This window comes from Vulpes lagopus, chromosome 5 (genome assembly GCF_018345385.1).
Source record: "Vulpes lagopus strain Blue_001 chromosome 5, ASM1834538v1, whole genome shotgun sequence".
In the NCBI taxonomy this organism is placed as follows: Eukaryota; Metazoa; Chordata; class Mammalia; order Carnivora; family Canidae; genus Vulpes; species Vulpes lagopus.
In genome coordinates this window covers 8,330,290-8,347,214 of record NC_054828.1, presented here as the reverse complement: position 1 = coordinate 8,347,214, position 16,925 = coordinate 8,330,290, and the positions used below count along the sequence as shown (strand labels likewise).

The window sequence follows — 16,925 nt, the reverse complement described above, 5'->3', positions numbered from 1 at the left end:
TGATGGCAGTTCTTGGCTGTGAGGGCACTGGAGGCCGGCAGCAGGACACCTCGGCCAAGAATTCACTCAGTGCTTTGCCCTCTAAGGCTGTTCCTGGTTGACAACTTTAGGTGGGGGCCTATCCTCTGAAATTTGTCTTGAGGAGTCCCAGGTAAAATCTCGAGGACCGCAGAGCAATTAGAAAAATAGAATCTCTGCAAGCTTGGTCCTCGGTTCTGCGCAAAGGGCAGTTTGTCCCCTTCTGGTCCCTAAGACCCTGGCCATCCCCAGCACAAAGTGACCTGCGTCACTTCTGAGTGCTGGTCAGCAGCTCAGCTGCAGACAAGTCCAAGTCCGCTTCTGGAGACGCCGGCGGTCTAGCCAGGGGGATGGTTGGAATCCTTCGGGGCACTGGGAAGGAGCCCAGGGTGGCCTGGGGGACGCGCCTGCTGTGGTCTGAGCTTTCCATCTGGGAAGCGTCAGCCCCGGCGCCTGGCCCAGGGCCCAGCCCCGCATAGCCGGGTTTGGGGACTAGGCCAGGCTCATTCCTCCGGAGGAGCTCGCTCCCCTCGTTTGCCTCCGCAGAGTGCTGGATGCTCCCGGGAAGCGGGAAGCACGCTCCCGGGAGCCCGTGGGAGGGAAGCTCCCCCCCCCCCCCCCCCGCTGGGCCGCCGGGGCCGGGCCCTGCCCGCGGGCAGACGCGGGAGCTGCCGCTCGGGACTGAAGAGGTTAATGTGCATCTGCTTCCGAATGTTAATGTGTCTAGGTGATGTCAGTGGGAGCCGGGGAAGGAGGGGGTGAGTGGGGAGCGGCGCGGGGCTCGGAGGCGGCCGAAGCTGCCAGACCGCCGAGGACCCCCTGGCGGCCGCGGGGCTCGGGGCGCGCGCTCCGGGACGGGGACGGGGGGCGCTGCCGCAGCCTGCGTGGGCGCTGGGCGAGCCGGCACCGGCCGCGGCAGGATGGACCTGCAAGCCTCGCTGCTGCCCCCCGGCCCCAACGCCAGCAACACCTCGGAGGGCCCGGACAACCTCACCTCGGCCGGTGAGTCGTGCCGGAGGCGAGTCCTCCCTCCCCTGCGCTGGGGGTGGGAAACGCGAAGGTGTCACCTCGGAGCCAAAGTGCTCCGGAAACTTTATTCCAGTTCTCGGGGACGGGATCTGCAGTGTGCTGTGCCCGGAGGGGAAGAAGGGGAGCAGGGGGCGGGGCAGGCAGGGGCCGAGGGACTGGAGCGGAGAGCAGGGCAGAGGCACGTTGGCAAGTGGCCTCGGATGGATGGATGGTGGCCCGCCGGGCGGGGAGACTGGGGAGGACTCACCCATGAGTTCCATATGCTTTGCAGAAAAAAAATCAGGCTGGAGAAGCAAGCAAGAGAAGCCAGAGGGTAGTCCGTGAGGAGACAGCTGGAAGCTCACTCAGTTACTGATCCCCTTGTCTTTTTACTGAAACTGCGGTAATGGGATCTTAAACATCCTTACTGACCCCTGGGAAGGCCCCGGGGAAGGGCTAACTCACGGAGGGGGGGGGGGGAGATTAACTTTCCTGGTGAATGAAGCCCCCTGATATTTCCAGAGCTGAGATGCTTTGAAATTCTAGCTCTGAAGGAAAGGAAGGAAAAAGAGGAAAGGCTTGTGTGTGGGGAAATTCTCAGGCAGCTAGGCTGCAACACACGGCTTCTTCGGTCTCTGCTCACTTGGGAAGCCCAGGCTCAGAGATACAGACTAAGGAATTCCCTGATAGGAACCCAGGAGAAGGGAGGGCTGCGGGCCTGATGGGCAAATGCTGCCCCCCCCACACACACACAAGACGGTAGCCCATAGACATGCCCAGGAATCAGTGCACAGCTTCCAACCAGCGATTTCCAAAATGAGATGATCAGAGCTGCAAATAAGAAAAGAGAAAACACATGCATGCGCCCATGCATGCGCTTGCTCACCCGCATGCCGGCGCACGCGCCTGTGTGTGCACGCACACACACACTTTCATATCCTTCTGGCTATGTTGATGAGGTTTCCTGATGAAGCCCAGAGGTCCACAAAATAATTCTCTGCAGATAGCTGTGGTTCTTGATTCTGAGCCTTCTGAGATAATGCAGGGAGTAAAGGACAGGGTCCTTCAACTAACAGGTGGTGCAGGAGAATCTGGTGGGATTAGCCAGGGAACTGGTGGAGGAGGGCAAGGGGACAGGAGTAGCAACAGTGCAGCGAGGGAGAGTGGTAGGAAAGGATTCCAGATGAATGGGGAGCCCTGGGCTGAAATGAAAAGAAGATAAAGAGGTAGGCAAGCACATCATCACTGGAAGCTGAGCACGCTGGTAGGATGTTAGCCCTTAGAGAGCAGTCCATGTCAATGGTCAACATCTGCTCCTTTTGTCCCCAGGGCCACCTCGTCGCACAGGGAATGTCTCCTACATCAACATCATCATGCCTTCCGTGTTCGGCACCATCTGCCTCCTGGGTATCATCGGGAACTCCACAGTCATCTTCGCGGTGGTGAAGAAGTCCAAACTGCACTGGTGCAGCAATGTCCCCGACATCTTTATCATCAACCTCTCGGTGGTGGACCTCCTCTTTCTCCTGGGCATGCCCTTCATGATCCACCAGCTCATGGGCAATGGTGTCTGGCACTTTGGAGAGACCATGTGCACACTCATCACGGCCATGGACGCCAACAGTCAATTCACCAGCACCTACATCCTGACCGCCATGGCCATTGACCGCTACCTGGCCACTGTCCACCCTATCTCCTCCACCAAGTTCCGGAAGCCCTCTGTGGCCACCCTGGTGATCTGCCTCCTATGGGCCCTCTCATTCATCAGCATCACCCCCGTGTGGCTCTATGCTAGGCTTATCCCCTTCCCAGGGGGCACAGTGGGCTGTGGCATCCGCCTGCCCAACCCAGACACTGACCTTTACTGGTTCACCCTGTACCAGTTCTTCCTGGCCTTTGCCTTGCCCTTCGTGGTCATCACAGCTGCGTATGTGAGGATCCTGCAGCGCATGATGTCCTCGGTAGCCCCCGCCTCTCAACGCAGCATCCGGCTGCGGACAAAGAGGGTGACTCGCACGGCCATTGCCATCTGCCTGGTCTTCTTCGTGTGCTGGGCTCCCTACTATGTGCTACAGTTGACCCAGTTGTCCATCAGCCGCCCGACACTCACCTTTGTCTACCTGTACAACGCAGCCATCAGCTTGGGCTATGCCAACAGCTGCCTCAACCCCTTTGTGTACATCGTGCTCTGTGAGACATTCCGCAAGCGCTTGGTCCTGTCGGTGAAGCCTGCCGCCCAGGGGCAGCTTCGAGCCGTCAGCAATGCCCAGACGGCCGATGAGGAGAGGACAGAAAGCAAGGGCACCTGACACTTCCCCTGCCACCTTGGGCACCTCCAAGTCAGGACAGCACAGCAGACCATGGGGAGAGATGCTGAGAAAAACCCAAGACCCCTCTGGGAGAATGCAGAGGGGCCAGGTGGTGAGGGGTTGTTACAAATCAGAACATACCACGGTGTCCACAAATTGCTGGGGAGGTTGGGAGCCAGATTTGGGGGCTTCAAGCATCAGAAATCCCCTTGGGAGAACAGGAAGAGAACTTGCGTTGAATAAAAACTGGGCAAGAAGAAAGTTTTGGTTTAAATGTTCAGTGGAGCCCTGCATCTATTAGCTCCCAAAAGTCTTTTCCTCAATTGCTGGTTGATTTGAAATCTGGGCAGGCCGGGGTGTGAGTGATGGGGTCCTACTACAGGGCCCTGGGGAGATGGGAAATTGGTGTGGCCTCAACCCTCTTTCCCATCTTTCACTGGTAGGATGGAGGGCGGCCTTTCTCCCAAGCTGGAGGATGATGAAAAATGAAGCATGCCATCTCTCCATGTGCCAGCATCCTGTCAATTTGCCTGTATCTCTAGGGGATGCATGCTTATTTTGGGGGTGGGGTGGGGTGGGGCTCTGAGCCCAGAGGAGTAAAAATCCAATTTGTAGGAGATTCACTGATTGCGAATGACAAGGCTACCTGGGTGGGTATGAGTAGAAGTCTTAAAATTAAGAAAAAACAAGGAGGGGCTAGGGGGCTTTTGCAGCTGTGGGACATTGTCGTCATGAGGCACATTTGTGAATCACCAGATCCAGAGTGAGTGCCCATCAGTGTCCTGCATGTACAAGGGTCATTCTGATGCCTGGTGTGTTGGCATCATTTTTTGCTCCAGCCTTTCCTTTCCAAAATAAAAACGAATAAAGGAAAATCTCCACCTACATCTCTTTGGATGCTCCTGTATAATTGCTTGGGCTTGGAGGTGGGAGTGGGTGGCAGAAAAGGGAAAGAAGGGTCCCTTGGCTGTGGAATCTAGACTTTGGTCAAATTGCATTTTAGGAAGCCAGAAGCAGGGGATCTAAACCCACAGCGGGGATTCAGCAACACAAATGGGATTACTGTGGATTCATTAGATTGCACTGCTGCTGCTGGGCCGGTTCTCAGCACTCAGCTTCCCGTCTTCTGCTCTAAAGCACTTGGATGTCATCAGTACTGGCCCCCAGGCCCCCAGTCCTGCCCGCCACCTCCCCCGCTGAGTCACCCGTTGCAGGGCTGGCCTCTAGGGCAGCCTGAGCCTGCCTCCTGCCACTGCCAAGATCTGGTGTTGAGCTGGAAGGTTACAGATGGGCCGCTGGGCGGCAGCCAAGGCTGCTGCTTCTCAGCTTCTTCGTGCTAGGAGCTGGAAACCAGGAGTCCGGGGCAGACTGCTCAGCAGATGCTGAGACAGTGGCAACATATCACGAGCTCACAACTTGTTCAGATGCATCCGTAAAGCAGGTGCACCAGCCCAGCCTTTTCCTTGCGGGTTATTTTCACTGCGGGGTTGCAGCAAGTAGCTGGCTTAGCAAACTTCAGGTCCTGGTCAGCTCTTTTTTTCTTTTTTTTTCAATTTAAGATTTTATTTATTTGAGAGAGAAAGAGAGAGAGTTGGGAGGGGCAGAGCAACAAGGAGAAAGAGCCTTAAGCAGACTCTGCACTGAGCGTGGAGCCCAATGCGGGGCTCAACCCCATGACCCCAAGATTATGACCTGAGCTGAAATAGAGTCAGCAGCCCAACGGACTGCACCACCCAAGGGCCCCTGGGCAGCTCTTTTCATCATCATCATTAGCTGTGGTATTTTCGGGCTTGTGTTCCCCTCTACCTCAGTAGTGGGGAAAGCCAAGAAGTGGACAGTTAGTTTTCTTTACTCACTAACAGTGGGGTCTCTAGCTGCCACAGGTAAGCTTCCAATCTGCTTCAGATGCCCATCCAACAGCAACAGTAAAAAGATTCTTGGGGGAGCCTTGAGGTGACTCCTGCTCACCTGGTTCCTGAAAAGGAGGTTTCCCTGCATCTGGTTTGCCCTTGAAAGGCTTCCTGGGAGTCTATCCAGCCCCCTTCCCCTCCAAGGAGGATGAAATAGGCCAGGGGCCTCTCCCAGGACATGCAGGTAAGGGAATCCACAGCTCACTGGGGTGGGAGGGCTAAGGAGGACCCCAGCAACCCCTAAGGAGGGGGACACCCCTTCCTTCTGCTCTGAACCCATACGGAAAACTGACACGGAAGCAAAGTAGGTTGAGACAGAAAGTGAGTGGGTTGAAATGTAAACAGAAGGGAGGGGGGAATGGGGGAGAATTGGAGAAGTCAGGAGGAACTTGGGGATGCAGAGGGAAGGAGGGCAGGGAGATTACAATGGGGACTGGGGAACTGTGCCAACACAGCCTTCCCCACTCGACCCTGCAGATGCCATTGGATAAGAAAAGGTATAAATGGGGTACCTGGGTGGCTCTGTCAGTGAAGCACCTGCCTTAGGCTCAGGTCATGATCCTGGGACCCTGGGATGGAGTCCCTCATCACATCCAGCTTCCTGCTCATCGGGGAGCCTGCTTCTGCTTCTCCCTCTGTCACTCCCCCTGCTTGTGCTCTCTCTCTCTCCCTGTCAAATAAACAATTAAAATCTTAAAAAAAAAAAAAAAAAAGAATAAGTATAAGCATGTGCAGAGGGATGGGTGGTTTGCTGGCAGGACCATCGTCATGACATCGTTGGTGGCAATGAGTGGGCTGAGGGTGGGGGTGGTGGCTGGTCTGAAGAATGAGTGGATTTTCCTTTCGTCTCCATTCAGCCTGGGACTATGAATAGCCCCAACTTCAGGAAAGTGTGGAGGCCACTGAGAGGTCCAGAGAGAGTCCAAGAAAAGGGTGAAGAGCAGGAAATTGATTTCTTTGCTCCTTTTCCCGTTTCCATACCTAATAAACACTGTCTCTCTCATTGGGCCCCATAGCCTCAACTCCCCAAACCCGATGAGTGCTTCCCACACTGCTCCCTCATCTACTCCCCAGAAAACATTTTCTCTCCAGCTGTGAAGATTAAGTCTCTAAAATTCCCTATGATGTAAGGATTCCAGAACTGACTGAGAATGTCACAGGTTAGTCAAACCAAAGTTGCAAGTGACTGTAGGGAAACTCTTCTGCATATTGATATTCACTAAAGAAATACCAGTAAGAACACTAAATAAAAGGACTAGCCATGATATCTTTGTTTATTTCCTGCATTATCAGTTTTTTTGTTTTTTTGTTTTTTTTTAAGGAGGCTCCACTTCCAGCGTGGAGCCCAGCGTAAAGTTTGAACTCAGGACACTGAGATCAAGAGTTGGACACTTAACTGGCTGAACCACCCAGGTGCCCCATCAGCTTTTTTTTTTTCCCATCAGCTTTTTAAAAAGATTTTATTTATGTATTTGAGAGAGACAGAAAAAGTGACAGAGCATGAGCAGGGAGGAGAGGGAGAAAGCAGGTTCCCCGCTGAGCAAGGAGCCTGATGTGGGGCTCTATCCCAGGATAGTTGAGATGGCAATATTATCTGTATTTTACCACAACGAAAGATGTACAGATATAACCATTTTAACCATTTTTAATGTACAATTCAGTGGCATTAAGTTCACATCATTGTGCAACTATCACCACTCCCATCCCCAGAATTTCTTGGTCTTCCTACACTAAAACTCCATGCCCATTAAACCAACTCCCCATTCTCCTTCCCCACAGCTCCTGGCAACCACCATTCTGCTTTCTGTTTATGACTTCAACTACTCTACATCATATAAGTGGAATCATACAGCATTTGCTCATTTCAATTATTATAATGCTGGGGATCCCTGGGTGGCTCAGCGGTTTAGCACCTGCCTTTGGCACAGGGCGTGATCCTGGAGTCCTGAGATCGAGTCCCACGTCAGGCTCCTGGCATGGAGCCTGCTTCTCCCTCTGCCTGTGTCTCTGCCTCTCTCTCTCTATGTCTATCATGAATAAATAAATAGAATCTTTAAAAAATATTATAATATCTTCAAGGTTCTCCATGTAATAGCATGTATCAAAATATCATTCCTTTTCAAAGTTGAGTAATATACCATTGTACATATATACCACCTGTTGTTTATCCCATTCACCTGTCAGTGGACATTTAGGCTGGTTCTACCTTTTGGCTATTGTGCATAACGCTGCTATGAATATGGGTGTACAAATAGCTGTTTGAAGTCCTGCTTTCAGTTCTTTTGTGTTTATAGCCTAAAGTGAAATTGCTGAATCATATGGTAATTCTATGTTTAACTTTTTTTTAAGTTTGCAATTTTCTTTTCTTTCTTTCTTTCTTTCTTTCTTTTTTTTTTTTTTTAGGTTTTATTTATTTATTCATGAGAGACAGAGAGAGAAAGAGAGAAAGGCAGAGACACAGGCAGAGGGAGAATCAGGCTCCATGCAGGGAGCCTGATGTGGGACTCGATCCCAGGTCTCCAGGATCAGGCCCTGGGCTGAAGGGGACGCTAAAATGCTGGGCCACCAGGGCTGCCCTATGTTTAACTTTTTGAGGAACTGCCATACTGTTTTCCACAGCGGCTGTATCATTTTACCTTCCCTCCAGCAGTGCACAGGGGTTCTCCAATTTCTCCACGTTTCCCAACAATAGTTCTTTCCTTCCTTCCTTCCTTCCTTCCTTCCTTCCTTCCTTCCTTCCTTCCTTCCTCTTTCGTTCTTTCTCTCAATAATAGCCATCCTAATGAGTGTAAAGTGGTCTTATTGTGATTTTGATTTGCATTTCCCTGATGATAAGGGATGTTGAACATCTTTTCATGTGCTTATTGGCCACTTGTATGTCTTCTTTGGAGTAATGTCTGTTCAAACCCTTTACCCATTTTAAAAATTGGGTTCTTTTTTATTGTTAGCAATAATATTTACTCAAATTAATACTAATTGATTATGCCTTATTACTAAGAAAAATACATTTTTTTTAAAGCTAGGCTTTTTCTCCCTGCTATTCAACAGGATACTTGTCTTTTTCTTTTTTTCCATTGAGCATTTGGGTGGAAAACCACAAATTCCCCAAAACCCCCTCCTTCTCCTAGCCCTAGGATTTGCAATGAGTCAAACTGATCCAGCAGCTTGAGTTGAGGAGGTCAGACAAAGGAAGGCAGCAACCCATCTTGGAGGATGGTTGATGAAACCAGGCTTAACCTTATTTTACAATTAGCAATAACTTACTAATTATATCTAAATTCTGAGATAGTGGAAATGAGGGGGTGGTCATGGTGCTAGAGGAGGGGAGGGGATTCCTCTTTGAGGTGAGGTTTCTGTTTGAATCGTGATGGACAATCTACCCTGAGCACCCAGCCTCGTATCTAAATCTCAGTGGACAACCAGGGAAAGAACTTTCTAGAAGGTCAGAGATGGTATGGAAAAGTCATTCAGTTAATTATCTACAAAGCTATCTCCTCGATTACTGATGAATAGTAGAGATTTCAGGCTACACAGAAGGGCAACAGCTTTTGTTAAAAGAAAAAAAGAGTAGCTTCTATCTTTTTTTTTTAATTTTTATTTATTATTTATGGTAGTCACACACACACACACACAGAGAGGCAGAGACACAGGCAGAAGGAGAAGCAGGCTCCATGCACCGGGAGCCCAACGTGGGATTCGATCCCGGGTCTCCAGGATCGTGCCCTGGGCCAAAGGCAGGTGCCAAACCGCTGTGCCACCCAGGGATCCCACTTCTATCTTTTTAAAGATCATTCTTGTGCTAAGCATGATGCTTAGTACTATATTTGTTTAGTAACTTATTTAACCTCCCCACCAGCATTTTATGGTAGACAGAGCTTTATGCCCATTTTAAAGATGGGTCAGTTGTGATTTCGGCTAAATGACTCGCCCAAGATCACACAGCTAGTGGCAGTGCCAAGCTTCAAATTCAGGTATGCTTGATTCCATAGTCAATATACCATATTATCTCGCCTCAAATTGCATGCTTTTACTCAAATTGGCTGCAGCCATATCCCACCCCACCCCCAATAATTGCACTCTGGATCTCACACCTGCCTGCCTTTGCCCATCCCTAGCCTGAAGATGCCCTTCTCCTCTTCCAGGTGAGAATCTTGCTTGCCCTCTGTTATGAGTTGAATTGCATTCCCCCAAAAGTGGTATGTTGAAGTCCTAACTCCAATGCCTCAGAATACAACCTTATATGAAAAAGGAATCTTATGGATTTACCCAAGTCCAGATGAGGTCATCAGCATAGGTTCTAATCCAATATGACTGGTGTCCTTATTAAAAATGGGAATTTGGACACAAACAAACCTGCACTCAGGGGAGATGATGTGAAGACATGGGGAGAACACCATGGGGAGACAGCAGATTGGAGCGATCCATCTACAAGCTAAGGAATGCCTGAGGCCACCAGCAGCTAAGAGAGTCATGCAACAGACCCTTCCCTGGCATCTTCAGAGATGATGCCCACCCCATGATTTCACATCTCCAGCTTCCAGAACTGTGAGACCGTAAAATTCCAGTTGTTTGAAGCCACCCAGTTTGTGGTGCTTTGTTATGTATGGAAACTAATATGCCCACCCCCTACAAGGCTCACCTCTGCCGTGTTCTCATCTGAGAGGACATGTGCCTCCCCCTGAGGATTAATTACTTCTTCTGGATTCCCAGATCTCTGTATAAGCCCCTAATCACTCACTTATCACTTTACCAAAGGGCTCTTAATGTTTTTACCTCCTCCACTGAGCGAGCTGCCCAGGCAGGGACTGTTTACCTTTTTCAGTCTCTCTTCATGGGATCCCTACCCGCTACCCCCCAACACCCAGCATGAAAGCTCAAGTAGATGCATCGTTCACATCAAATGTCATAGAACCACAGGGTTGGGAGGCCAGTAGTAGTCTTCTAGTCCAGCCCAACATGAACACACTTGTCCAGGAGAAGGTCCAATATCTATACTGACTCATGAATTAGCCAAAACAAATCAAGTTTTCACCTCCCTGCCATCTCTACTCCCATTAGCCTCCTCTCAGATCTCTCTCTCCAGAAATATCGTGCCTCCCTCCCTCCCTGCAAGGGCAATGCAGGTAAATTCCTCAACTTGCTGGCACTAGCACTTAGTAGCCCTGTGGCCTTGACAAGTGACTTTCTGTCTTGGGCCTGTTTCCTAAACTGTAAAATAAAGAAAATGACACATGGGCCATGCGCCATTAGGATGATTAAATGAGATGTCACATGTGACCTGAGGGATTCTCAGGGTCGCCTTAAACTTAAATAGCCATATAAACCAACTTAACGGGGCACCTGGGTGGCCCAGTGGTTGAGCATCTGTCTTTGGCTCAGGTTGTGATCCTAGGGTCCTGGGATCGAGTCCTGCATCAGGCTCCCTGAAGGGAGCCTGCTTCTTCCTCTGCCTATGTCTCTGCCTCTCTCTGTGTCTCTCATGAAAAAATAAATAAAATCTTAAAAAAAAAAAAGAAACAAAAATCTACTTAACATCCCCATCCTGGGGGTACGGGGCGACAGGCAGGCAGGTGCCTCCTCAAATGTCTCTGGGGGGGTTGTGGGCAGTTCCTTCCTGTGGGCAGGAACTTCCTGTGGCAGTTCCCCCCAGCCCAGCCTCTGGCTCAGATACCCTGTGCCTGGCTCTCTGCAGGTGGCTTCACCCCAAGGCAGCCAGGGCTAGCTCAAACTTCTGATAGTAGGGCTCAGAGATTGCCAAAGCAGGAAGGACAGGAAGGGAGAACCCAGAATTGGAAAGGACTGAGTTGCCTAGCAGACCTCAGGATTCCTGCAGTCTGTCTGTCACACCAGGTCACAGGGAAGCCTTTCTGGCCTCTCCTCATGGGCTTGGCCTGCTGCCCTGTTTCTGAGCCATGGACACTGGACCATCTCTTTTTTCCTCCTTGTTCTAGGGCCTCCCAATCTCCTCTCCCCTTGCGGGTCTAAAGAAAACCCACAGGGCAGCCCAGGTGGCTCAGCGATTTAGCACCAGGGTGTGATCCTGGAGACCGGGGATGGAGTCCCACATCAGGCTCCCTGCATGGAGCCTGCTTCTCCCTCTGCCTGTGTCTCTGCCTTTCTCTCTCCCTCTCTCTCTACGTCTCTCATGAATAAATAAATAAAATCTCTAAAAAAAAAAAAAAGAAAAGAAAAAGGAAAAAAGTAAAGAAAACACACAATCCAATGTAAAACACAATATTGTTCCTGCCAAAGAAGAAATCCTTTTACTGTATTATGCAGAGTGATATATTTCTCTGTGTCTCAATCTATCTCATTGTAGCAAAGGGAAGAAGAGACACTTCATCTTTGCAAAACCCCACCTCTTAACCTCATTAAGTGCTTCTCAAACTAAACTATTAGTAATTTTTCTTTTTCTTTTTAAAAAGATTTTATTTGTTTATTTGAGAGAGTGAGTGAGAGAGAGAGAGAGCACAAGCAGGGAGAGGAGCAGAGAGAGGAAAGCAGACTCTCCACTGAGCAGGGACCAGATGCGGGGTTCGATCCCAAGATCCCTGGATTATGACCTGAGCCCAAGGCAGACACTTAACCAACTGAGCCAACCCAGGTGCCCCAGTAATTTTTCTAAGAAAAGTTTTCTGTTTATGATCTTTGGAGAACTCACCATTTGGCTGCTTGAGGAGCTACATCTGACCAAAAATGTGCTTTTCTGTTTTGTGTTAAGATAAAAAAAAGTTTGTGAATTAGTTGCCAACTTTTAAATTCCTAGATTTAAGTAAAAATCTGAATGACTGGGATGCCTGTGTGGCTCAGCAGTTGAACATCTGCCTTCGGCTCAAAATGTGATCCCAGGATCCAGAATCGAGTCCCGCATCAGGCTTCTGCATGGAGCCAGCTTTTCTTCCCTCTGCCTGTGTCTCTGCCTCTCTGTGTGTCTCTCATTAATAAATAAATTAATCTTAAAAAAATTTGGAATGACTCAGCTTCTCTTGAACTATCAGAAGGTCCTGCCACAGGGTCTACCTTCTTATTGGCCAACAGTCTATTGAATTTGAGAGACGATACCCTTCCACAGGCATGCACTCTACAGTTTGCCTGTAAGAGTAGAAGAAGTGCCCACTCACTGTTTTCCTGACTCAGCTAGTTTCATTTATTTAACTCAATTGCCTGTACCCTATAGACATTTGATTTTACTGCCCCGGGCCAGCTCTCACTGGGGATTGTGAACCATACCAATGACTTTGCTTTTTTAATTTTAACTTGTATTTGTTTGTTTGTTTGTTTGTTTGTAGGCTCTTTGCCCAAAGTAGGGGTTGAGTTCATGACCCCAAGATCAAGAGTCTCATGCTCCAACGACTGAGCCAGCCAGGTGCCCCATTGATTTTGGATTTTATACCAAATCGAAGAGAACCCATCAAAAGGCTTTACACATGGGAATAGGGGCACCTGGGTGGCTCAGTGGTTGAGCATCTGCCTTTGGCCCATGGCATGATCCCAGGGTCCTGGGATCGAGACCCACATCGGGCTCCCTGCAGGGAACCTGTTTCTCCCTCTGCCTGTGTCTGCCTCTCTCTGTGTGTCTCTCATGAATCAATAAATAAAATCTTTAAAAAAAAACATGTGAATGATATGCTTACATTTCTATCTGAAAGTCATCATCCTGAGTTCTGTAGAGAATGGATTAGAATGGGATAGAGAATAAAAGCAAAGGAAAAATCTGCAGTAGTTATTCGGGCCAGCCATAGTAATGGCCTGCATTGGGGTGGTGGTGGTGGAGATGGAGAAGAGTGGACACATGCAAGATACAGTTGTGGAGCAGACGCCACAGGGCCTGGAATGAGCTGGATGTGGACGCTGGAGAATGAGTTGATGGTGTGTATAACTGGGGGGATGGGTGTTTATTTATTGAAACAGGGGACTTGGAGGGTGTACAGATTTATGGGAGGAAATCATAAGTCCAGTATGTGGTTTGTTTATATGTGGGATGCTCAAGCATGCCACTGATTTCAGAAGAGCCAGCCTGGAAATATACAGTTGAGGGCCACCACCCTACAGATAGGCAGGGAGTAAGAGTAGAGTCAGATGAGAAGAGTCTTGGGCCTCAGTCCTGGGAAATTCCTATGCACAGATTGAACAGATGAGGAACAGAGAAGCCAGCTAAGGAATCTATAAAGGAACGGCCAGAGAGGTGACAGGAAAAGTGAGTAAGTGTGGCATCACAGAAGCAAGAAAAGAGAGTATAGTTAAAGGAGGAGTGGTTGGCTGTCTGGGAGGTCAGGTCAGTGAGGCATGAAAGGGTCCATTGGAATTAAGATCATGGTGGTCACTGAAGACCACAGCTCACCGGGGCTGACTGATGGCTCCTTTTAGAGGGAGTGAGTGCTCCCTAGTTTGCCACAATCCTCACTACTCCCTCCCATCCCCATCTAATACTTGGCCTGAGTCACATTTTTGTCCAGTTCCTGGAAGTATTTATACATCTGACCCTTTTCCCGGAGCAATAAGTACTACTTTGCAGCATCATTTTAAAACGGTGATTTGTCTCTCCTAACACAAAAAGCACTTAACACTATGCCTAGCACTTAATAAATGTTAGTTGTTAATTATATCACTTTTTCCTGTTCTGTACTCCATTAACCTCCACAGGATGCTTCAGACTCTTTCTCTTCTTCTCTGGTTGATTGCAAATAACCTAAAAGCTCTGTACCTGCCTTCTGGTTTCCTCCATCGGATTTGACCTCTCCTCTCCTGTGCCTACTTGAGCCCTACCCACCCTTCTGCTCCAGCTAAGTTTCCTGCTCCTCCAGGAAACCCTCTCACTGGCCTCCGGTGAATTCATCATTCTGGACTCTGATAAAACTTCCTAGCTATGCTATTTATTCTATGATTAATCTTGCTCTATCACGTGACTTGGATGGTTATTTACTTGAATTATTGCCTTTTTTCTCCAACTTAATTGTAAACTTGTGGTTAAGGAGGCATATTTAATCTCAGCAATTTTTACACAATGCCTTGCCGCAATAGGTCAATACATAATAGTTGATTGATAACTTAATTACTCCTTCTAGAAGTGGACACCTATTGATTTGTCTGCCAAGTCCATCTTCCTTTTCTGGAAGATGTCTACTCTGCCTCTACCTCCCTGCTCCATCCTCGTGGTGACAATGCAAAGGTTATGTCTTTGCTGTGAAACCTGCCACCTTGACCCCCCCTGACCTGCCCATTCACTCCTCTCTGAGGCCCAGACTGGAACATACAAAGATGTCTCATCAGGTTCCTGGCAGACAGCAGCAGTGAAGGCCAATATTCATCGAGCATGTGTCAGAGACGGCTTCAAATGGTGTACAAATCTTTTGTTCAGGCTCATTAAACCCATACAAGAACCCTACAAGGTAGATATTATTATCATTATCCCCATTTTACAGATAAGGAGACTGAGGCAGACCTCCTGTCTGTTCTGTTTCACCTGTGTGGAAGCTGGACTTCTCACACTCAGAGCTCCCTGTTGTTTCCTCACCACTGAATCTCTACTTTACTCTCCTGCCACCTCCACAGCACAGTCCAGGTGTCTCCTATCACCATACCTTTTATTGTGCCAATCTCTTTGCTTGGGAACATTATCCCCTGCTTTTTTGCCCAAGTAACTCCTACTTAATCTTTAAGACAGAGGTCAGGTGGTGCCTCTTTCATGAAGCCTTCCTTGAACAGCCTCCTCCCTCCTAGATAGGAGAACTACTGTCATCTCTCACCCATGCCTGGGCTGCCCCCTCAAGATTGTATTCATGACATTGCAATCCCAGAGTCAGCTGAGTTATCTGTGTCTACATAGACTCTGGGCTCTAAGAAAACATAGACCCCACAGTCTGGCACTGGGCCCAACACAAAGTAAGCAGAGAGTGAAGGCAGAAATAGCAGTTCTTCCCCAGATCCACAGTGTCACAGTTAATGCCACCAGTGGATAAACTATGACCCCTATGCCAACCTCACAGAACTCTGTAGGAGGGAGAGCCCCAGAGAGATTCGGTTCAACAAGTTGGCCATCTGGGATTAAAGTAGCAGAGTAAGACAGACAATAACAAGTTTTGACAAGAATGTGGAGAAATTGGAACCTCAAATACTACCCATGGGAACATAAAATGGTGCAGCCACTGTGGAAAACAGTGTGGGAGTTCTATAAAAGGTTAAACAGAGAGTTACTGCATGACCCAGCAATTCTACTCCTAGGTGGATACCCAAGAGAAATAAAAACATATGTCTACAGAAAAATCTGTACAAAAATATTCAAAGTAGCATTCTTCATAATAGCCAAAGGTAAAAATAATCCAAATGTCCATTAACTGACTTTTGGATAAACAAAATGTGGTAAATCCATGCAACAATAATATGAAACCACAGAAAAGAATGAAATATTTTCTTTTAATTTTTATTTATTTATGATAGTCACACAGAGAGAGAGAGAGAGAGAGAGGGGGGCGCAGAGACATAGGCAGAGGGAGAAGCAGGCTCCATGCACCAGGAGCCCGACGTGGGATTCAATCCTGGGTCTCCAGGATCGCGCCCTGGGCCAAAGGCAGGCGCCAAACTGCTGAGCCACCCAGGGATCCCCAAAGAATGAAATATTGACACATACTACATCACGGGTCAACTTGAAAACATTATGCTAAATACAACAGGCCAGTCACAAAAGACTGAAATGTCCCTGTCCAAGAATTGCCAAATCCATAGAGCTAGAAAATAGATTAGTGGTTGCCATCTTTTGAAGGTAATAAAAATGTTCTGGAATTAAACAGCAGCAACAATTGCACAGCCTTGTGAGTATACTCAAACCACTGAACTGTATACTATAAAAGGGTACATTTTATGGTATGTGAATTATATCTTAAATTTAAGAAAAGGGCGGAGTATGCAAAGCTGAGAAACATGGAGACCAAGGGAGGTGACAGGGAGAATAGGACAATAAAAATAATAAAATAATGGGTAGCAGTTATCAAGTGTTGGCTACAGGAGAGGCACTAGGTGACATATTTAACATGAATAAATTATCCTATTTAATCCTCACAGCAACTCTGTGAGGCAAGTTCTGTTATCACTCTCATTTTATAGATGATAAAATGAAAGTCCTGAAGAGGTTAAGCCACCTATCAAGGGCACATGTGGAAAGTGGCTGAACTAAGCCCTAGCTGTAAAGCTTTGCTACAATGAAATATTGCTTTGTGCACGTGACCATCCACAGGACAGAATTAAGTCCCAGAATAAAGGTAGATGGTGCTAGGGGAGGCTGAAGAGGTCTTCACATCTCATTGGGTGTTTGAAGCATTTGAAAAAGATTCTGAAGTGCAGACTGGACTTTGACAAGCAGAGATGGAGAAAAATACATTTTAGGCAGGTGGAAAAAAACTTGAGCAAATATGTAGAGTTGAGAATATATGGGTGTATTAAGAGGGCTCTGCTAACATTATCAGTGACCCCCCCCCCCCTTCAATATCCATGGCCTCTTCTTCCTCAGTGGACAGAATGCCCAGGTGATGGATCATGATTAGCCTAAGGCCACTGAACAACACTATCTCCTGCTTTCCCTGCATCCCTTACAGCTAAGGGTGCACATGTGATCCAGTTTGGGCCAACAGCTCCTACCCAGACGTCTGCTGGGAAGTTTTGCTTTCCTAATTAAAGGAAAGTGATG

The 16,925-nt window shown here is 48.3% G+C and overlaps 1 protein-coding gene across 3 annotated transcripts; it reads left to right on the top strand.

Moving 5' to 3' along the window:
- Positions 1 to 726: 726 nt before the first annotated feature.
- Positions 727 to 4,220, top strand: MCHR1 (melanin concentrating hormone receptor 1). Of its 3 annotated transcripts, none has more exons than XM_041754282.1 (2): positions 727 to 1,020; positions 2,356 to 4,220. In XM_041754282.1, the coding sequence occupies exons 1-2, from the start codon at positions 939 to 941 to the stop codon at positions 3,333 to 3,335; spliced, it is 1,062 nt and encodes a 353-aa protein (XP_041610216.1). In that variant the 5' UTR covers positions 727 to 938; the 3' UTR covers positions 3,336 to 4,220. The 3 variants fall into 3 exon arrangements, with proteins under 3 accessions (XP_041610216.1, XP_041610217.1, XP_041610218.1); XM_041754283.1 differs by lacking the exon at positions 727 to 1,020 and adding an exon at positions 1,219 to 1,429; XM_041754284.1 differs by lacking the exon at positions 727 to 1,020 and adding an exon at positions 2,152 to 2,252.
- The last annotated feature ends 12,705 nt before the right edge of the window (positions 4,221 to 16,925 follow it).

Excerpts from the sequence above, each read along its gene's own strand:
- MCHR1 (XM_041754282.1), top strand. The coding sequence starts at position 939 with ATGGACCTGCAAGCCTCGCTGCTGCCCCCCGGCCCCAACGCCAGCAAC. Across the intron at positions 1,021-2,355 it reads GGACAACCTCACCTCGGCCG|GGCCACCTCGTCGCACAGGG; the intron begins GTGAGTCGTGCC and ends TTTTGTCCCCAG.